Source organism: Sander lucioperca, chromosome 1 (genome assembly GCF_008315115.2).
Source record: "Sander lucioperca isolate FBNREF2018 chromosome 1, SLUC_FBN_1.2, whole genome shotgun sequence".
Classification (NCBI taxonomy): domain Eukaryota; kingdom Metazoa; phylum Chordata; class Actinopteri; order Perciformes; family Percidae; genus Sander; species Sander lucioperca.
The window spans coordinates 27,174,102-27,196,137 of NC_050173.1; the positions used below are offsets into that span (position 1 = coordinate 27,174,102).

Here is a 22,036-nt window from a genome sequence, read left to right on the forward strand (position 1 = left end):
TCCGGACCAAATGAGGTAGGTGTGAAAACACCCTAAAACAATGACATTTTATTCATTTGATTATTTCTCCTGTATTATTACAACTTCAATGAGCATTTTGTAAGGTTAAGTTACTGTATTCTGATCTGCCACTATGATATTCAGCCTTAGATTGCTTTGCTATCTATAACAGTATGTTCAGCGGCACCCTCCCACTCTTCATCTCTGAAGAGTTATTCTTTTTTCTATCCTCAGTAGAAAGCCTTTCCCTAAAGCCTTTTATAAATCACTTCCCACTTCTTAGCTGAAATGCACTTTCATATTTGAAATATGCCAGGCTTGTGTGTACGTGTGTGTGTAGCTGCATGTGTGTACACACTTGGAGAGGAACAGTCTCCCAAATGCACTTTTCAAAAAAATATTAAGGGAAACACACACACACTCAGGCCTGGTATATTTTAAAAATGGCAAACAAAAACCTTGCTTCTGAGCAGAGATGAAAGACACAAATGACACTTCTCATAAAGGGAAGTGGAGGAACTGAACTTAATGTTAGAGGTGAACTCTGGATGCTGGACACACATCTTTTACACATTCAAGTGCACTAAAGATGCCAACTTCCTTCTCTTGAACTTTATTTGCAGTGTTTGAAGGCCTTTTTTACAGCAGACATTTTAACTTGCCAAAGCAGCTCTGTTCCACTTTAGGTGCGTCATTAAGCCGTACTGGTGATGCAGCATGTGCAATGCCAGAGCCCTGAAACTGGCACACATAAATCGAATGCAGCAATTAGTGAAGTTCTTAGCCGCACCTGTGTTTGGCAAGTCATAATGTCTGCTGTAAAGAATCTGATCTTACATTTAATCAGGCCCTCTGCCAGTGTTGGCCCACAGTCATACTTGAAAACAGGTGCATTTAGTTGGTTTTGGACTGTTTTTGTGTAATGGAAAGGAAAGGTAAGAGACCAGTTGTTGACCTTTTGTGTAAAAGAATAAATATTTTTCACAGCAGACATTTTGACCTGTCATAGCAGGAAAAGCACAGATCAAACAAATTTGACCCCAGTTCCATCAAGTCTCCCAGTAAGCCAAGTTAGTGAGCCGGCCGGTGATGCACAATACCAGGACCCTGGAACATGCTCACCTAAATGGCATGCTGTGGATTTTAATGTTATAAATTACACCCATGCTTTTCCTGCTATATCATGCCAAGATGTCTGCTGTGAAAAAGGATAAGGGCCTGCACACCCACGCAGGTGTTTTCACCTATCAATATGGGATGAATGGTAGAGACAGGCAAGATTAATTACTTCATCGGACAACTTAAGTGCTATGACTGGACAATCGGTCGTGTAAGGTTTAAAAATGCTGTGTTTTGACAATATAGCACTATATCCATAAACGTTGGATTTAATTACCTTGAACCAGTAACCTTGGCTGTCGTAAAGCATCCATGTTTGTTTTGTTTTATCAGGAAATTCTGGATTATTTACAGCCAAGTTGTATATTTTGCAGCTTTAAAGTGCCCATATTATGAAAAAATCACTTTTTCTGGGATTTGGGGTGTTATGTTGTGTCTCTGGTGCTTCCACACACACGACTGTTCAAAATCGGCACGGCTTGTGACGTCACAAGCCGAAACGAGCAGGCTAACCACAACCATTAGCTCGTAGAGTTAGCATGCTAACGCTATGGCTAACGCTGGCATGCTAACGCTAGCATGCTACCTCGTTCTCAATAGCAAAGCACTGCTACAACATACACAAGTTCACCATAATCTACAAAAGAACTACTTACATGTGCGCCCTCATTTAGAAGTCTCCCAGCTAATCCTGCCTTGTAACTGACCAAAGTTGTAGAAACAGCCTTTCTTTTACTGTCTATGGAGCTAGCTAGCTGACATGATCTACATCTGAGCTACTGGGCATGTGCAGTGCAATCAAAGATAGTACAGAAGAAGAAGAAGAAGAAAAGAGGTCTCACTCTGTAGCTAAAACAGAGACCAGCTGAAAAGAGGATCTGCAGCAGTGAGAGAGAGCACTGCAGTACAACACAAATATGGTGTTTTTTGAAAATTAAACCATGTAAACCTATTCTGGTACAACCTTAAAATACAATTATGAACCTGAAAATGAGCATAATATGGCTGCTTTAAGAGGTTTCTCAGTTGTTATTACAACTTATACGTTGACGTGAACGCTACTCACAAGTTCGAAACTGCTTATCACGACTTTATGACATGAACGTGGTTGTGGGTTGGTGTAGCTATGCAGGAATTACGTTAAGTACCTTAAGCTCACATGATCCCATTTATTAAAAACAAAGACGTAGGGGTAATTTGTCCCTTCCTAACAGGTGCAACAAACAATCACAAAAGGTACACAGTCTATAAACACACACACAGTCCTGAGAAGATCTCAAATCAGGTCATGTGTGGGTTTACCATGGGTGTTAAGGACCTTTTTAAGCCTCAGCTAGGGTAATACATCAGGTATCAGAAAGCAGTTTCAGAGGGAAAAGAAGGAAGGAAACCGTGATGGAGAGGGACGAGACTCAAGTTAATTTTGCTCACCTGGAATAACAGCTAGTGTTTCCCTAACTTTCCCTCTTGTTCCTTCCTTTCTACTTTCCTGTTCCCCCCTTCCTCCCTCCCTCCCTCAGCAGCCTAAATTACCCAACATCTAATTTATATCTCATTACAGCTGAGTCAGCCACTGTAACCCAGAGCCACATTAGAGCACACGCTGTTCATTTGCTCTTCACAGAGCTGAGCTCCTTCACACTGAGTCACACTGACATGCTCCTATGGGCTCAAGCAGTATGTACTGTAAACCAAAGGTGTAGGCAGCAATTGACAAATAATTACATATGTATCAATAAAGTAATTGTTAATACATTCAAAACTAGTTTTTCTCTTCTCGATGGACAGTAAAAATCCTTGTGATATGTAAATTTCCCAAATGTGCTGCTGTTTTATCATCACATATATATATTTTCCCCCCATGCATTTTTCACTCAAACCAAATACCAAATATGTAAGAAATGCACTTAGGCACTCTCCTCTTGCCTCTTTTTCTCAGTTTAAAACAAGTAATGAGGACGAAGAAGCCCAAGGTTATGCACTAACAACGCCACAGTATTACATACATTAAGTCTATTTAAACTGTTCAGTTCTGTTTTAGATTAACTTTGTGCTGAACATTGTATCTACACACCTTTCTTTTGCTTTATGGCATTGCCGTCTTCGAGGCACACACTTTCACATGATGTTACACACAGTCTTATTCTGTCCTGCAGACCTTGTGCCTTTGAAGTAATCCACGTGGATTAGTTATTGATTCACCATCATGACTGAACATCATCTTTTCTCCTTTTTGTTTCACCTCTAAACAACAGGGGAGAATTCACTGTCACTCTCTTTGTCCTTTCCCATTTGATCTGTGAGCGTGTCTGTGCATGCATACAATTGGTCACGTTTCCTGAATGTAGGTTTAAGTGGGTTTTTATGTGTCAGCTTCCGGCTCATTCATTAAAAGAGACTGCCTGAGCCGGAGTGCTTTCATTACACATTAGAGTTTGCCTCCCTTTCATCCACTGTGAGCCTGGAATGTATTTCTTCACCACAGAGTCTTTTCCTGCCTCCAGCCAAGTGAATTTATCCAGACAGACAGCTGGATAAACAGACCACTGTGGGCAGAGCCTTGAACAATCTGCAGCCTCACAAAGCCCGTTGCAAGTCTCCAATGATGACAGTTTTATTTCTATAGATGGACCGGGCAGTGGTTGTGTATGTTAGAAAGTTATGATTACATGTTTGTGTTAGCGAAGTGTTTGGATAAAAGGGGGGAATTGGACTCAGGCCACAGTCATAAGTCAAGTTTGTATGTACTGTATGGTAAATGGTGTACAAAGTATATAGGAGTTCTGAGGTCTTCTCTGATCCATAATCTTTTTGTGTTTGTACTTTTGTACATAATATTGTCATTATGTTTCTTCATATCATAGTTTTACCATTGCTACGTACTTCTGTCTATTCTGCATGTAAGACATCTATTGTATGTCTGTCTGTCCGGGAAGAGGGATCCCTCCTCTATTGCTTTTACTGGGGATTCTCTCCCCATTTTTCCTTGTTAAAGAACTTTTTCCTCATCTGAATCAAGGATCTGAGGATAGAGGGTGTTGTCTTTTGGATAGATTTTAAAGCCCTCTGAGTCAAATTTGTGTTTTGTGAGTCTGACCCAGCCCAAGCTGTCCCCTCCAAAAACCCTCAGGCCATAAAGGGGGAAAAAAAGAATCAGAGGAGAATTCAAGTAGAGACCCCACCCCTCCATAGACAGAAATCATAACCATAGGTGGAAAAATGTCAATAACTAGAAATATAAAGTTGCAAAACTTAGCATAAATCCAAAAACAACTCCTAGTACTAATGTACTAAGTTCAATGGAATGAGCCAATGTATTAAGTACAATGTGTGTTCTACACATTGCATCCAAGTCCAAGGTGTAATGTTAGTGGGGTAGGGTTTAAGGGGAAAGGTCAATAGCTTGGATGATGTGTGTGCCAGTCACAGTTAACTTGTTGCTTAGCTGTTGTAGCTTGAAAGGTGGAGACTGCCCATCTCATCCAAACAGCTCAGGGGAGAGGGGCAACACAGAGTCCTGTGAACAAACTATGTGAGGTGAGGAGCTAGACTTCACGACAAAGCTGAATGTCAGGGATTTGTTTCAGCCATGGTCGGGTCTTGAATAAATCTGGAGGAACAACGTTGCGTATTCTGCCCTCATAGTAGCTGCAGCTGCAGTCGGAGATTGTAGTTGTTATTGTTATGATCAAAACATGCATTATGAGTGTCAATTTTAATCATTTGTGCTGTTCTGCAGAATATGTTGGGGAGCATAGAACAGCAGTTCTTTAGGTTTTTGGTAAGCTGAACCTCTTTTAAACTGTTTAGACAAGAGCGCAGAGACAGTTTCTGTGGTTATGGAACATTTTGAAAAGTCACAGCGTGGTTTTCCCTTTGGTCAGAGAAAGTTATGTTGAATGATCCAGGTTTTGGATATACCATGAGAATTTTTTTTTTTTAACTAAAAGTGTTAAACACGGAGTCTGGTTTCAAGTGGATCTACTGTAGTTTCTTTGAGAAAATGTCAACAATAGCAACATCACTGACTACTATTAATCCCTTTGGCTAATGGTTGCCCAAACCATGAAGTCAAGCGAAAATCCTCTGGTGCTCAAATTGTCATTTATGTCATGAACATTACATGGATAAGTCATGTCTTATGGTTAGAATGCCCCAAACCTGGTGAGTAAAATCCCAGATACTGTGTAGTGTGTGAACTGTGAGAACTGCGGAGAAATGGGAACAGTAACAGCAAGAATCAACATCTGGTTTCTACATCTTTCACATCTGACAGAGACTGAGAGAGAATATCCTTTTCCAGGAGTGTTCACCATGTATTTCCCCAACCTCCATCAGCGTTCTCTCTAGCACGTCCTAACTATAAGCAGAACCAGATGGAAAGGTATAGAGTTCCTTCTCTATATTTCTCTCAAAATACAGACCTTCCAAGATGTTTTTTATTATAAGACACTTGACGGTATGTATTGTATCACTGTTCAGTACATTTGGCTTTGATCAAAATACAACCAGTGTCTTCTTTATGTTTTAAAGCACTTTGTAAAATGTGTTTGTTAGAGAAGTAATCTAAGTACTCATCACAGGTTTTTGTCTCAGTGTGGACATGAGTTGTGAGGAGATCAACCAAAGAGAGATTTCTCCTTTTCAGATCTTTTATTTTAATATTTTTGGAGAAAGTCAGAAAATCTTGTTTTATCTCTTTAATCATCTTATGACCATGACCATTCAAATTTATCCAATCCTAAATCCCAAATTTGACTATAAAATATTAAGAGCCACCAAACCCCCTTTCAGTCAGGCTTCATAAAAGTAGCAGTAATGCTTGTCTTTTTCTGTTATCAGACGTTCTCATTTTTGTGTTTGTCTGACTTTGAAAGTTACGATTATTTTGACCGACCAATAACTGCACAGCAGCCCAGTCCCCGCACAACATCTTAGGCCTGTGTAAAAGGCTTCTCTAATAATAATATGTTGATATTCACAGGAATGATGGGTTGTATTAGCCATTTTGGGTCTCTCACATTTTGAGTTCACTTTTGTCACTGGACAAAAGGAAAATGTGATTAACTTATACACACACACACACACTCCCCCATAAGAAAAACATTTAGTATTTCACACACAGAATTAATTTAGACGCACGCACGCACGCGCGCACGCACACACACACACACACACACACACACACCCTTGGGAATAGATAAGCAGGCTCCAGGGACAGTTCCCTGCATAAACAACCACTCCTTTGTCTGCTGCATCCTACTCATTCTTATCCCTTTCCCCACGGTTGACACAACCCCCGCCACCACTGTACTCTCACACACACACACACACACACACACACACACACAGACACATATATATATGAAAACTTAGTGTCATGCTTCATAGCCAATCATCTAACAGTGCTCCTCATGAATTTAGAGGGCACAAGAGGCCCCAGATATAAATCAGGGTCCTCTCATTTTCACACATTAGCTCACCTGGATTAACGTTAGGAAATACATCGGCTGACAGTCATTCCTTTGCCATAAGCGTTTTCCAATCCTTGGACTGAATGCTGTGTCCCTTTCTGCTGACTGCTCAGGAGCTGCACTGGTATGATGCCAGAGGTTTTTGGCTGTATGTAGGCTGACAGAGTGGATATACAGTGTGTCTGGGGAAAAGAAATACAGCAGTAGTTATAGGGCTACAGAAATGGGACTTTCTGACAGTTCTTCCTATCCATGGCAGCTATATTAGATTGTAGGCTAGATTTGTTATGGAGATTTGACAATGGAGGTGTCTGATAAAGAAGACGGATTCTGGAAGGCAACATAAGGAAGCAGATTCTCATTCAGATATAATGCCATAAGGAGATTGAATAACCTTTATAAACAAGAAGGAGTTTTTTTTATTCTGTCCTGCAGGATGTAGGCACGAGCAATGTTCCTGTAAGAGAAATGGAGTCGGAGATGTTCCTATAAAAATGAGAGTGTGACTCTTGGCAGAGATTGAGAGAGGCAGATTTCAGCCACTGGTAGATTTCCAGGTGGCGTGGCCAGCTCACCTCATTAGAGAATATTATCCAGCATGCCTCACAGCAACCGCCTATGTCCCCTTCAATCCCCCCCACCCCCCACCCCACTCCCGCCGCAGACTGCTAGAGGGGACGTTTACCCTGGAAATCGGAGAAGAGAAAGACAGGGAGGGAAGAGGAGGATGACATTAATAACCAGAAGCTTCACACAATTAAATGTCAGTTGTTGTTTTTTCGTTTTTCTTTCTTTCTGCACTTCCTGAGTGATGAGCAGCTCCAGATGTAATTACTTTGAACAAACCTTCAGGAAATAGATTGTTTAACATTATGTTGAGGGTGGAAGGAAGGAGAATGTGTACAATAGTCCTAGAGGCCAACTTCATGTGTATGTGCACTCAATCATGTTACTGTACAAGGAAGTGATGTGAGCAGGGAGATGTTTGTGAATTTCAGTTTTCTAACATGAGTGAGAAAAGAGACTGAAGCTCATCAGACAAGAGTGGTAAAAAAGGATCAGACAGATGTGTGGTGGATCAAACCCTAGGTTTCTCTTGTTCTTCTTTAAGAGGACACAATACTAAACAAATGCACAGTTTCAAGACAAAGAGAACCACCAATTATTCCCATTTGAGAAGCTGGAATCTCTTTATTTTCCTTAAATTATGACTTAAATGTTTAATTAATTAAGAAAATTGTTGCTGATTAATTTCCTGTTGATTGAATAATAAAGTAATCAACTAATCATTTCAGCTCTTCTCTCAAGTAGCCTGCTTTACCGCTGGAATCATCCATGGCCATTTGTACAATTGTTGAAACACCCCGTCACGAGCCAACTCTTGTTATCTAATCCATCTCAGGCTGGTCTCTAAATTTCCATTTATCTAGTTTACCGGTTAAATAAATTAAACATAAGTAATGGTCTCATAGAACTATTAATATGTCTGGTTTTGCTGACCAACTGTCCAAAATCCAAAGATATTCAGATTACTATCATATATAACAAAGTTTGGTGTTAGTTTTACTGCTCACTTATTGAATATACAGTACATGTAATGGAGAGAATTTCTGCCCAGACGCTTAGTGTTCCCAATAGTCATTAAAGTCAGACTAAATACAAACTGTTTGGAACTATTAAGTGTAGTTAGTGGTTCTGTGTGGCTATAACATTCTTTGAAGCCTTTGGATTTGTTCTAGTATAAGATAAAACAACTGCATGTAGGTGTCCCGATGGCCCACTCACCCACTCATCCCTGTAGCATTACAGATTAGTGAATGGAGCTGCCTGACTGCTTGTCCTTTTTATATTTATGAAAGTGTAGCCCAGTGCTCTTTGGTAGCAATTAACCTCATTTATACCCATCGTCACATGACCGGCTACATGGCTGAATCTGATATGTTTTGGAAGCACAGTTAGCTCTAGACAGTTTACTATTTCTACAGACAAAAAACAGTTATGCTCACTTGTTTGATGGTCAATTGTCTGAAAATAAAAACTGTTAAAGAAATTACAACATTATAAGCTACTATTACTTTTAACAACCACCCCCTGCATGTGGCACTAATGTAAAAATTGCAACAGCATGTTACATTCTTTGTCTATAGGTGGCAAGATCAATGTGCCTACTACGTATATGAAGGTTTAAACTAAGTCCTGCTGTCATTACTTTCCTTTCCTATAGATGGTGTTTTTTGGCGTTGAAATGGTCTGACCGCAGTGCTCACTTTTGTAGAGAATATGCAGCCTGTTAGATTTTAATGTGTGTTTGTGAGTGACTAGCTTCTTTAGCAGGGGCCTTAAAGTTACTATATATATGACGGGTCACAGACATATTTAAACCAAGGAAATTAAACCCAGACCAACTAAAAGCTAAAAGGGAAAGTGACAGACTACGGGCAAAATCTAAGTCATATTCGATCGGGCTTTATCAGATGGAAACAATTACGGGATTGTAAATTATTCAAAACTGACCCCGAATTGGCCCTCAGGTATGTAATATGTCTATTTCATTCATAACTTTACAATGCACAATGTTGAGGTTTTACGCCAGTAGCCTACATTAAATTACGTCCCCCTTCCATTTAGCACCCGGTTTTATTTTCAGTCTGTGTTTGTGTTTACCTACTGTTTTCTTTTCCCTTGTCCCCCTGTACTTGTGTAAAGCGTCCTTGGGTGTCATATAATGCGCAATATTAATCTTTAATTAAGTTATTATTACGTTGGTTTTCGCTACAAAAAACTCTTAATGTTTTGGATCTTGACAGTGACAGTGATAACGTTACCCGGTTTAGCTCACGATACATCCAGGCTAAGTTAGCTCCAACTTATTCTCTTATTGTAAATGAGCCACTTTAAACTCTCACTTTTCATACTGGCTAGCAAAACAGTCAAATTCACTGTTATAATGCTTTTTCAAATGTAAACTGTACTCCTATAAATAACATAAAATAAATGTATATCTAGAACATATAGCAGCAAATCCCTCAGAAAACTGCATGGATACATACTGTGGAGCAAGTGCAAGTCTGCATGTTCATCTGTGTCTACTTACAGCATACATTGTAATGAGTTGCACGACAGGAGGGAGGAAATAATGGTATGTTCGTGATGAAAGATGTCCTCGAGCTACATTGTTAAAAGTGGTGATGAGAGAACTCGGCTGTAGCTGGAAATCCTTAGGATGAAGTAAATAATCTCCTTTATTACACACTGCTCTGCTTCATCCTTGCTTCAGGTCTCAGGCTCTTAATGGACGAGAAAAGATTCATAGGCACACACACACACGCACGCACGCACGCACACACACACACACACACACACACACACACACACACACACACACACACACACACACACACACACTCCAAAGGGAACATAGGCATGGGCAGCACTGCAGTCAAATTGAACCAGCCATGCCTTGATGTAACCAGAATGTTTCCTCCATGTGAGCTGAAATCTAGTTTGCTTTGCATTAATATACGACATGTGAACTCTTGCATGCTTCCTAATTTAACCAGTAGAACATTAGAGCATTGGCTCAGGAGTTGAAGTTTTATTTCCAGAATTATCATTTCCAAGATATTTGTATGATGCTTTCTTCTTTTGCAAACACCCACAACACAACATGAGGTTCGGTCTAAGTGTATACTCTGTTGTGTTTCCTCAGTCCTTTTCTTTGTAAAGTGTTTGCATTCAGGTTGGTTATTGCACCAGCCTCCCATCTTCCATCCACCCTTTCTTATCTTCCCTCCTACTATCCGTCTTCTTTTCATTCACCTTAACGTGCAAAAGAAGCAATCAATCGCCTGGCACCTAGGGTCCATCTTATCACATGTTCCCTCTCAATCGAACACATGGTGAGCGACTGATGGTGAGGTCATCAATAGACATATAGTTTCCATCTATTTTCCTTTAATATAGTTCACCTATAGTTTGCCTTTCTCTATCTGCCCCTATTTCCCTCCTCATTTTTGTCTTTATTACACCCTCTCTAGTTCCAGGGACCTATACTCAGTCTTCTGTGATGTGCATATTTCTTTATTCTTTTTCACTGTCATTTAAGTCATCCATTTTCTCTCCTACAGTAGATTTAGATAAAATCACTTATAAGTAAATGTATCTTATTACCAGTTAATGGTGTATATTATAGAGCAGTAAATATCTTTTCCTCTTTCACTGGATTTATTGATATTGAAGATCAGAAAAGTCAGAATTGTAGTGGAATCCACATAATGTTTGTTGCAGTTGTTCTCTTTTGGAGGAGAATATCACAATGAACTTCAAGTGAATATTTATTTACAGGTACAGATATTTAAATTCAAAACAAAGTATTTTCAAAGTTTATGAAGCTTATAATAGTCAATTTTAGTTAAAACCTTCTGAGTAGTGTTAATTCAACTATATGTTTATTTCTGAGGTCATAGTACGTGCTGGTGTTGTGCTGGACTGCAGTATATTGACAGGTGCAATGTTTTGCCCAGCACATTAACAAACATGAGGGGGGGAAGAATATTAGAAACAGCAAGGACAACCTTAATAATAAATGTACAGTTAAATTAAAACATGTCTGACAGTGTCAATCAAAACTGAACATTTATATCTTTCTAAAGGTAGTATTTATTGCTAAACTACTGTATTTCTCTCGGATTCTACTATTGTGTTGCTTGTTTATTTAAGCATTTCATTAGTCAACTGTGTCTTACAGTCAGCAAACAACACCTTCTGTATAATTGTTTTTTTCCCAGTGGTTCAGATTTATTCTGCTACATATCTAGCATATTACAGTGTGTGTATAATCTCCAGTGAAGGATTTGTTTTAGCGAGCCATGCTCCTGCATGCACATACACAGGTGCGTAAACATTACACACCCTGTGGCATAATTGTCAACTACAATCCTCTGCAGGTGATGTTGAGGCACATACTGGAGGGCAGCATCATTTCAATTTCAAAAAGCTCCATACTGGGATGCGTGTGCACATAAAAACACATGTGGTGTCTATGGATGCCAGTGCTTGTGTGTAGGTGTGCGCATGTTTACCCAGGCACAGTGTAAATCAATATTGTAAATATAAGCTTCTCTGATACGTAGGTTTTAGACCCAACTGGCCAACTGTATACATAATCTATAAGGTCATCATTCAAGCTGCAGGAGTGACAGAGAGAATGACTCAGTAAAACTTCTTGAAGTATGCGTGTTGTTTATAAGATGATTAATTCATGAATGGCTGTATATTCCATTATGAGTAGGCTGCTTGTGTGTCACTGGTGTTGACCGAAGAACCAGGCAGGGAATAAGTACACAACGTGAAATGGAACTTAAAAGATTTATTATGTGCTGAAGTGATACCTGAGGCCTGTACTACAATTTATTTCAGTTACCCGGCTTCACCTAACCTAACAACCGCGGTCCTGCATAAGCTGTGTCAGGACGGTGGTTAACAGGCAAAAAGCAATACAGTCGCTGCTTCATAAAACAGGAAGGAAAGCTGGCAAAAAAATAGCAGACGCTGTAAATGCGTAAATCACAACGCTTATCATCAACCCATTAGTCAGGCACAAGATCTGACCATAATTACACTTGTGCTTTCCATAAACTGTCGTTGCTTTAGCCTATTATTTCAGTTGCAACCCTGGCAGTGGTAAGCGATCGTGAGAGCAAATAAAAAATATAAAAACATAATTCAAACCGACGCGCGCATTGGCAACACACGGCTCAAGAAGCTGACAAAGATACATAATTCCCTCCGCTGAAAATCTATATCTTTCATAAAAATACCCATCAGGGAATGTTAACGGGGTTGTCGGTCTCTAAATGTTTTAACTTTTATGAGCGCACCTCTCTTTCTCCGCGCACCGAGCTCCACCGGATCTTCTAAGAATGGAGACGCCGTTATCAATCGAGTATTGATTGGTCAGTTGCCGGTGCTTTTACACTGGTTGATCTCTAATCTCCAAAGTTAAACCTGCTCCCGACCAGGTTAGGTGTTCTGCATAAGTTACCACAGCGATTTAACCCAGTAACAAGTGATCCACCGTCGTGATACACAAAACACTGGGTTGAACCTGAAGTTACCTCGTTACACCAAATCTTGCTTCGTAGTACAGGCCTCTGACCAAAGGTTAGCTGTTGGTACACAAGTCTGTGTTTAAAACCTACCGTCTATGTGTTCTCTTCTTTCCCAGGAAGGAACAGCTATGTGATCTCATTTATATTTCTGTCTTGCCTCCAGATTTTGATCCCAGCCTTGGTATGATGGCTGGAATTACCCCCCTGAATCCCATGATGCCCGGACTCGGTATGGTGCCTGCCCCCCTCTCCCAGGATCTGCCAGTTGTCAAGGAAATCATCCACTGCAAGAGCTGCACCCTGTTCCCCCCCAACCCCAGTAAGTCATAATATCATGCTAATCCTGCGCCTTCTGCGCCAACCTTCTCCTTTACCAGCACCTCCATGCAAAAGAGTCACACCACAGTAAAAGGCATCTCACTTTGTTATATTATTAGACCTTAGATCTTCTTCTTCAAAAATAATCTCAACACAAGGTCCAACTTACTGTTTTTTTTTTAAGTTTATTAACCACATCTCATTGCCTTTCCCTTAAGCAGATGGAGTAGCTCAGTTTTTTATAAAAAATGATTTAGTTGTTTTAACTTGACTTGATTATGTAATTTAGGTCACATGATATTATAAGGGCTACACTTATTTTCTCAATTAAGCAATTAATAAGTGGATCTTTAAAACATCCATGGCATTTTCCCAGAGCCCAGGGTGACATCAGCCGTATTTCCATAAACATATTGTTTTGCACATTTGCAAATATAGCATTAGAAAAGCTGAATGGAAACCGCAAAATTCAATAAAACTTGCTCAATTGCGCGAAAAGGTTTTTATACACTCGCTTGAGGTGGTTTTTGTCTTCGAAAAAGAGTTAACGCGCTTAATGGGATATGGAAACGCCTTTGCCAAATAAGTTCTGACAAAGCAAATATTTAACTCACATGAATGATCAGCTGTTTCCACTGTCGGCGTCTTCCCGAATATTATATTAATATGTCCTCCGGACAGGATGAAACATGGCCCATAGCTGACATGAAAGAATAATTAAAACTTTCCCAATTGAACCAAGTTGATGGAAATAAACCTTATTCTCATTTCTTTTTTTGCAACATTTCTAAAATTCGCTTTACAACGAAAACAGGGCTATCTTCATATTTCTTTGTTCGTCAAGTCCAACAGTTTGAAACCCATGCAAGAAAAAAGATGAAGTGACAAATGAGTGTGGTTATGGCAGATATCAGCATATATATTTGTTTGGATCTTTTACTTCTGTAAAGACTTGAGATTATGCTTTTGTTACATATGTCATACCCAAGACTTTTATTCCATTCCACTTGGTATTCCATTATGGGAAACAACAATCAACCATGCGATGTTCATCTGTGTTGTTCATCTTCATTTTTTATCCCCCCTTTCTGCCCAACGATTAACCTGATCACCATGAACTGCATTTACATCCACACAACAAACTTTCAGGGAAAGTCACTTTGTATTAAGCTGTTTTGTTGTTTATATGTATATGACCTCCATCTTCCAATTATCCAGAGTTAGAAAAGTAATAGTAGGGGGTGCTTTTGATTGATCCCACCTTTTGCTTTTTCAGATTTCCTGCTAGAAAAGTTTCTGCCTGGGGACTTTATTCAAACAAGTCTTACAAGTCATCTTCAAGGTGAACTAAAACAAAAGCTCCTCAACGCAGTAGTACTGTATTTGGGAGTTCACAATCCTTTCACAAAACACACACTCTTGCATTCTGTTAGGCATTTATTTTTATCACACATATTCAAATGTGCTTGCATGTATGTGGTGTGCATTATGTCTCATTATAAACTGTCACTGTTACAATATGGTGCTGAGGGAAAAGCTGATGAACATCTTTCTTGTTGCTCGTCGTTAGCGTAGGGAAATGAACAAGGTACTCTGTGCAAGGGCACATATAAACCCTGAAGCTGTGTGAGGGATCAGCTTGTCAAGAAATTAACCAACAACTTTAGAGCCTGTCACGATAATACCAGTTTACAATACTGTAATCTTTGTCCCAAAGTCGGAAGCTGTTTCCTTAGCGATGTATGGACAACACACTTAATTGGGGACCTTTCTTATCTTCATACTGAACTTCATACTTTCTCTACCCGTATACTTTTTACCCTGTCCCAGTTAGTCTTTACTCTTTTTTTGATCCCAATCTCTATTTTAGATCTTCTTGCCTCTCAGTGACACAAACAGTTCTAATAAAATTCTCTAAACCAAGGATTTTGAAGAGGCATCTGAGAAAAACGGCCTAGGCTTAATTCTTCTCAAAAAAGTCAAGTAACTGTAAGATTCAGCTCTACATTGTACACTGAAGCCAACAGAGATGAGTTATGCCCTGATAGAACATCCACCAGAGGGGATGGATTGTGTGCCTCTGTGACCCTGCGAGTTGTCACAGCAGCAGCTCCTGATAGTGTCCCAAAAGACAAATTGGTCCAGACCAAAAGCAATTCAAAGACTTGTATGGACTGGTATATGGTCTGTTTCTGTTATGTTAGGTTTATAATTGACATGGACATAATCTATAGTTGTAGTAGTGCAATCTTTGGTTAACTTTGGATTGTAGTTCTGTTGACCTCATTGGACCTTGACCACCAGCGTGTACTCTGATGGTTTGCAGCGACATGTGAAGCGGTTGGGATTATTTTCTTCACAAGTGAAGCGAGTGAGTGCGAGATCCAGACAGGTGAATTGGTGCAGAAAAGGGAGATATAAGCCTGAAGGCAAAATGTCAATTGGCAACTCAATCTACCCACATGATGTAGATTGAGGTTGCAAGCAGCTGTAATTGGTTTTCCTTCCTGGTGTCTGGGTTCATCCTCAAGGACAGGATCAGGAGCTTGGACCTCCAGAAGGAGCTTGGAGTAGAAATGCTGCTTCTTTGCATTGAAAGGCACAGTGATCAAGCATCTCTCGGGATGCCTCTTGAACGCCTCTAAATGGAGGTTTTTCAGGCACATCGGGCTTGATGGAGACAGGATCCCCTCAAGGAGCTGGATGACATGGCTGGAGAAAAGGATGTCTGCAAACATGTGCAGTCAACGCAACCTGGACCTGCAGAAAGCAGTGGGAAATTGATAGATGGATAGCATACCTTTTGGTTTTTTCAACAAATAGGAAGAAAGCCTACACAATCACTTTACTGAAAAGGCACATGTTACCTGTCAAATTAACTTAACCAAACCTAACTTAAGGTGAAGTTTATTTTTGAAATTCCTGGAAATAAAAAGTTGGGCAAGTTATTGGTTACACCAGGTTCTTGAGCAGAAAAAGTCTTTTACAAAATGTGGTTGTAAATGAAGTGTTATTGTTGAGGGTCGTATTAGTATCTGTGTCACTAAAACTGTCGCCTCTGAGTAGTGTAGAGCTGAATGGGGAATAAGAGGAGAACATTGATGATGAGGAGAGGCGAATCATAATTTCATACTGCACGCTATTAAAAGTAATTTTGGATGCAAAATTGTGGTTTTTGAGGACAAAGCTGTTAAGTGATGAAGAACATGTTATAAAGTTTGTGTTTAAGGACTGCAACTAAAGTTTAATTTTCTCAATTAGTTGTTCTACAGAATATTGCAAATAGTAATGGCAAAAAATGCAATAAATTCCCAAAGCCCACAGTGATGTCTTAAAATGTCCTCTTTTGTCCAACCAACAGTAAATAAACCAAAGATAGTTTACTGTCATAGAAGGTAAAGAAAACGTGTGAATTTTTTTTCCATTTGTGCTTTTAAAAAGGCACTTAAAACACAAATTAATTATCAAAATAGTTGGACTAGTACTTCGCCATTGAGCGTACATAAAGCTTAATATTTTAAATGTGATGTGGGAAAAGAAATCCTCTACTTTCCTCTACTGTATCTGATGTTGTTATATTATTGAATAATACTGTGAGATCAGTGGTACCACAGCCCCATTGGTTTTATACTTTGCTCTGAACCAGCAATGTATTACAAATGCAGATAGTTTCGAGCTTTGTTCAGTACGCGAGGAACAAAGGGAATCAAGCATTGATGCTAGCCACATTCAGGCTTTCAGCAAATATCACAGGCAAAGCCCTGCTGTCTAGGCAACAAGGTTGCATATGGTGTCCATCACAAGTAGTCATTACCCTCTAGCTGCACGCACACAACCTTACACAATGTGTGGCATCCCATCTCACTGACCTGTAGCTACGCAGCAACAACCCTGCAGCCCTCCCCCAGCTCTCCTGATCTCTCCCTCTTCTACCACCTCCTCAATGTGCATCATTTTACCATCAATGTGCATTCTCATCAGGCTCTTTTCATCCATCTCCCTTTCCCTCAGTCAAACCCTCCCCATTTAGCTTTAACCCCTCTTCTACCTTCTCCACTGACGCTTCCTTCCACCCACCTATCTAGTGCTAAAGGTGGGTTTAGAAACTGTTTGAAAAGACATCACACTCAACATTTGGACCTATGGGCTAATCTTATTGGACATCAAGCTCTGTGCTGTCTGTCTCCCTAACTCTTTTAAACTTCTTAACTCAGTCTGAGAGAGATATTTATTAATTAGTCTTAAGGAAAGATGAAACGTATTCTTTTGAGGATAGTAGCATTGTGTCCCAGTGCTGCATATGCACACAGATACATTTAGCTTGAATTAAGAAGGATGCCCAACTGCAGTAGTTTTAATTACAAAAACATCTGAAAAAGTTAAAGAGTAACTTTTAAAAACAAATCAAAATGTATCAGTCAACCAAGACCCTAATAAAAAATTGACAAGCCGACTATTAGACTAAGATAGGGAAGTCCTAGTGTGTTACAATGTGCTGGCAATGATGTCTGTTTCTTCGTGTGTGCAGGTTCACACCTTTTCTTTGTTCATGTGTGACATGAGTGGACTGAACATGTTTACTGGAGTGTGTGAGCTGTAAATGTAGTTTATCTTCTGAATAACAGTCCTTCGAGGATTTAAGCCTCCTCCCTGTGTCAGCCCCATGGACTATAAAAAGGTGTTTAGCCAGTCGGGGTGATGGATGGTGATGACCTGTGTTAGTGTAGCAGACCAGTGGGTGGCCACACAGACGGCAGGCCTGTGAGATGGGGCTTGACTGTGAATCAGTCTGTGTGTTTGCTTTACAGCAGCCTCCGCATTTATCCAAAGTAACATGTCAGAACAAAAGCACATCAACCAGCTTATTAGTCAGCCAATGATTTATACAGTCTGCTAATTTCCCAATATTCAAAGCATACAATAAGTAAGTGGGCAGAAAACTAGAAAATCCTGTACATTATAGTTCAATACAACAGACTCAATTCTGAGGTAGGTTTTGAGTTAGTTTGTTGTGTTTTTGTATTTTATTGCATTACATTATTAGTTCTTATATTTTAATCCTCAGTATATGCAAATAAGTTGGACAAAATATTAGAATCATCATATAATATAATGCAGTTTTCAAAGACACTCTGAACCCTGCATCCAGTCTCTCCTCGACTTACTCCTCAGTTTCTCTGTCTGCATTTCAAAATGATCGGCCTTGAAATGTCCGTCTCACAATTACTCAAAGGGACACACATTGAGTTAGAACTTGGACAAAAAAAATACTTTACGTTAACCGCTAACAAAAAACCCAAACTTTGTATTGCAAAACTAAAAAACATTTTTAATTCAATTTACAACATGACACATTAGGTGACTGTTGCACTGCACCTGTTCTGATTTCTCCGTCCTCTTTGCTCTCCCCATCGTCTCCGTCAGACACTCGTGGACTGAAAAGGTCAGTTCATTTGGAACTCTTTGTTGTGTCAACAAAGCTCTTTCTTGCTGTTGCAAGCTTTTTCTGCACCACTTTTTCTGTCCATCTTAACTCAAAACTAGTTTTAATCCGCCAACTCTGGAGGTCAAGGAATGAGCTGATCAATCTTTTTAGCCAGAGGAGAACTCTGTGACTTTGGAGCGTTATGTTTTCAATGCAAGCATCCCATAAATATTTTTTTCTTTTTGTAAAATATGTATTCCAGATGGTTGGTTTATTTATCATACTATGAGGAGGCATCATACATGTGAAGCAGCAAAACTGATGTCTCCCCAAATAACTGAGCTCCTAACTTCATCATGTGGAATGAGACCAACCACCCTGCTGAGGAACCTCATTTCCGCTGTTTGTATTGTGACCTTGTTCTTTCTTTCTTTACCCAAATCTACAGTTGAGGGTTGGAGTTTTTTTTTATATATATATATATATATATATATATATATATATATATATATAAAGTTTTTAAGAATTGGATCATGAATGGGTATGCTTTTCCTCACATGGTTTAGATAAGAGATGGCAGAGGGTAGTGCAAGGTTTTTTTTTGCCTAATGAGAGTCTTAAAAGGGAACCAGAAGGCAAGATCTGAAACTGTGAATATAGGGGATGAGAGCCGTCAGAATGAATGGACTCTTCTTTCTTTAACAACTGTTTGTTATACAGACTTAATAACAGACTTTTCTGTTTGCTGCAAGGTTACTTAACACCCTATTTAGAGTGTTATTCTGTTTGACAGTGAGAGGAAGCTAATGAAAAGTTTTTATTACTGCACCCAACCAATGCTCAGTCTTGAAATCCTTTTGATCACACTTATAGGATCTCAAGATATTTGAATTAATCCACTTGCTGCTGATCAGCGAGGCCCTCATGACACACCTCAGGTATCCAACCAAGTTCAACTCCAGGTCTTTTCAGTAGTATCAATAACTCCAGTGGTGGGAGCATCAGTAACAGTGATTGCATGCCCTTCCTTCAGACATCCGGAAATTCAGCATTCTCAGCGTTTCACTGATTAGCTGGTTCACTCCTCATAGACCCCCCTCTAATCACATTCATCATGGATGAGAAGCCTGATCTATTGGAGATTAGATCAGTCAACACTCATCTGTGTTAAATAAGTGATTTCTGCATTGCAGGGGACCTTCCACATGAGAGATCACTTTGTGGCTAAAAGGATTTCATTTTCATGCATGGAATGGTTTTGATATTAACATTTATCTAACAAAAACGATCCGAGCATATTGCTCCAAGTTGTCATTATGCATGCATTCATCTTTATCCTTTTTTAAGGTTATCAGTGCTATGTTTTAAAATATGTTCTAGCTTCAATGTGGCCTGTTTTTCCAAGTCGTTAATCGTATTATGTACAGACTTTTTCTTCTTGTGTGACCTGGCTCCTTTTCTTCTCAGCCTGAATGTGGAGCTAGACCCCAGATCCTTTTTAGGATTTATTTGTCATTTATGCCTTCTGGATATTTTGTATTTGCTTTTGTTTTCTTTAGTCATTATGTGTGGATTGCCGTAGATGCTTTATCATGGTAGTCTCCTTTCAGCAGTTATTGGAGTGCCACTTTCCCCTCTGAAGAATCTTTCCTTACATTTTGTTAATGGATTTTGAGACTTACCGGTAGTCAGTTTCTGCTTATATGGGTGGCTTTCCATTCCATGATTCTCATCTATGTTTTCAACTTAACTTTATTTTATTGATACACCTGGTAGGCAGTCTAAAGTATAAAAGTATCTAAAGTATCTACAGTATAAACACCCAGGTTTTTGTTATTTGTTGAACCTGTTGGAATCATTGCTATTTTTTTTTTTTTTTTTTTTTTTTTTAGTTAAAACAAAAGACAGGAAATCAGACCTGCTCCTCAGGTCTGCCAAAATGGTTTCCATCAGCGATATATTCAGAACATCTTTTTATGCCATTAGACATATTGTCAGCTTCTCAAAGAGCATCATTAACAGCTGAATCATTTATTGTGTTTGTATTTCAGCTGTATTATCTCCACATAAATGCAAGTGCACACAGTTTCATCATCATCATTCCAGCCCTTCCTTAATATTTCAACATAGTAATGGTTGACGCATGTATCTGTATTTGTAACTGTCTTTTCTCTCCTTTGTTCCACTACTTTTGAACAGACCTTCCCCCTCCAGCCACAAGAGACCGCCCTCCAGGTTGTAAGACGGTGTTTGTCGGCGGTCTGCCAGAGAACGCCACAGAGCAACTCATCATGGAGGTCTTCGGGCAGTGTGGTGATATCACTGCCATACGCAAAAGCAAGAAAAACTTCTGCCATATCAGATTTGCTGAAGAGTTTACTGTGGACAAGGCTCTCTTCCTGTCGGGTATGCTGTCATAACTCTAATACCTCATTGTGTAAGTTGTATTGGTGTATTTCTATGGTATATTTCAGTGTATTTGTGTCAGTGGCACTTAGACAAATGTTAAGCAAGAATACATAGAGTTGCAAAGTAGCTCCCTGGGAGTAAAACTCCCATAGACAATGTTATGTAAGTAACAGTTGGAACACTCTCCTGCCCGGTGGACAGAAGAACAAGTGGGTCAGAAAATATCTGGTTTCTTAATTTAACATTTTTATGAAGATGCAAGTACATACAAACTCTCAGGGTACATTTTGGTAAGAAACATTTGTGAGTGAAAGCTGAAGATTACACTGTTGAAATAAATTTTGGATGATTGAGCATCAAAACGACAAAGCATTTTGAATTCGATACAGCTCTGATTCGTGCCCTCCTCGCCATAGCAAAGGTGGCCGAGGCTCGTATCTATTGTATTATTTAGAGCCGTCTGTCATGCCAAACTTACACCGAAAATATGATTTCGCAGAAACAAAGGTGAAATAATTAAACTGGTGGGCATACTACAAACCTCAAGGTTCATTAAATTATTCAGCATAGTCGGGAAAAAACATGCACATAACCAACAGTTTCACCCTCTTCACATCTGTATTGGGTTTACTATTGGAAAAGACAGTTGGAACACTCACAGTCATTGAGAATAATAAGAGGTCCACTCGAGGCTCACACAACAGAAGATATAAATGACCATTAAGTCAAAAAAGCATCTCTACTTATCTTATCTTCATTTTCACAGCAGCGTCTGGAGCCCAAACGTCCTAAATCTCTCTCGGCTGGCTGTATATTCCTACTTTGAAAAACCCTTTTAACCTAGCAGCCAATTCAATGGTATTTCCAGCATTATTATGTGTGTGTGTGTGTGTGTGTGTGTGTGTGTGTGTGTGTGTGTGTGTGTGTGTGTGTGTGTGTGTGTGTGTGTGTGTGTGTGTGTGTGTGTGTGTGTGTGTGTGTGTGTGTGTGTGCGTGCGTGCGTGCTGCAAGGTCCTGTTTTTTCGTCTGCCTCTATTCTCACAGTGAGATGTGGGAGCTGAGATCCATATATTAGCCAGATGACAGAGCTGTGTAGTTTTCCCATAAATAATACCCCACCCACACACACACATCCATACACACACTGTGCAAACACAGTACCCAGCAATGACACAGACTCC

General features: G+C 39.6%; 1 protein-coding gene across 8 annotated transcripts in view; it reads left to right on the top strand.

Moving 5' to 3' along the window:
• The window catches only part of LOC116052427 (ecto-NOX disulfide-thiol exchanger 2), a 178,233-nt gene that overhangs the window by 124,380 nt on the left and 31,817 nt on the right, over nt 1-22,036 (top strand). For 7 of the 8 annotated variants that reach the window (XM_036001408.1, XM_031303137.2, XM_031303134.2 and 4 more), the window contains 3 exons: nt 12,867-13,022; nt 14,298-14,363; nt 20,646-20,852. In XM_036001408.1, coding sequence (XP_035857301.1) covers nt 12,867-13,022; nt 14,298-14,363; nt 20,646-20,852 — 429 coding nt within the window. The remainder of the gene's footprint in view (nt 1-12,866; nt 13,023-14,297; nt 14,364-20,645; nt 20,853-22,036) is intronic. The other variant, XM_036001426.1, reaches the window with a different exon arrangement.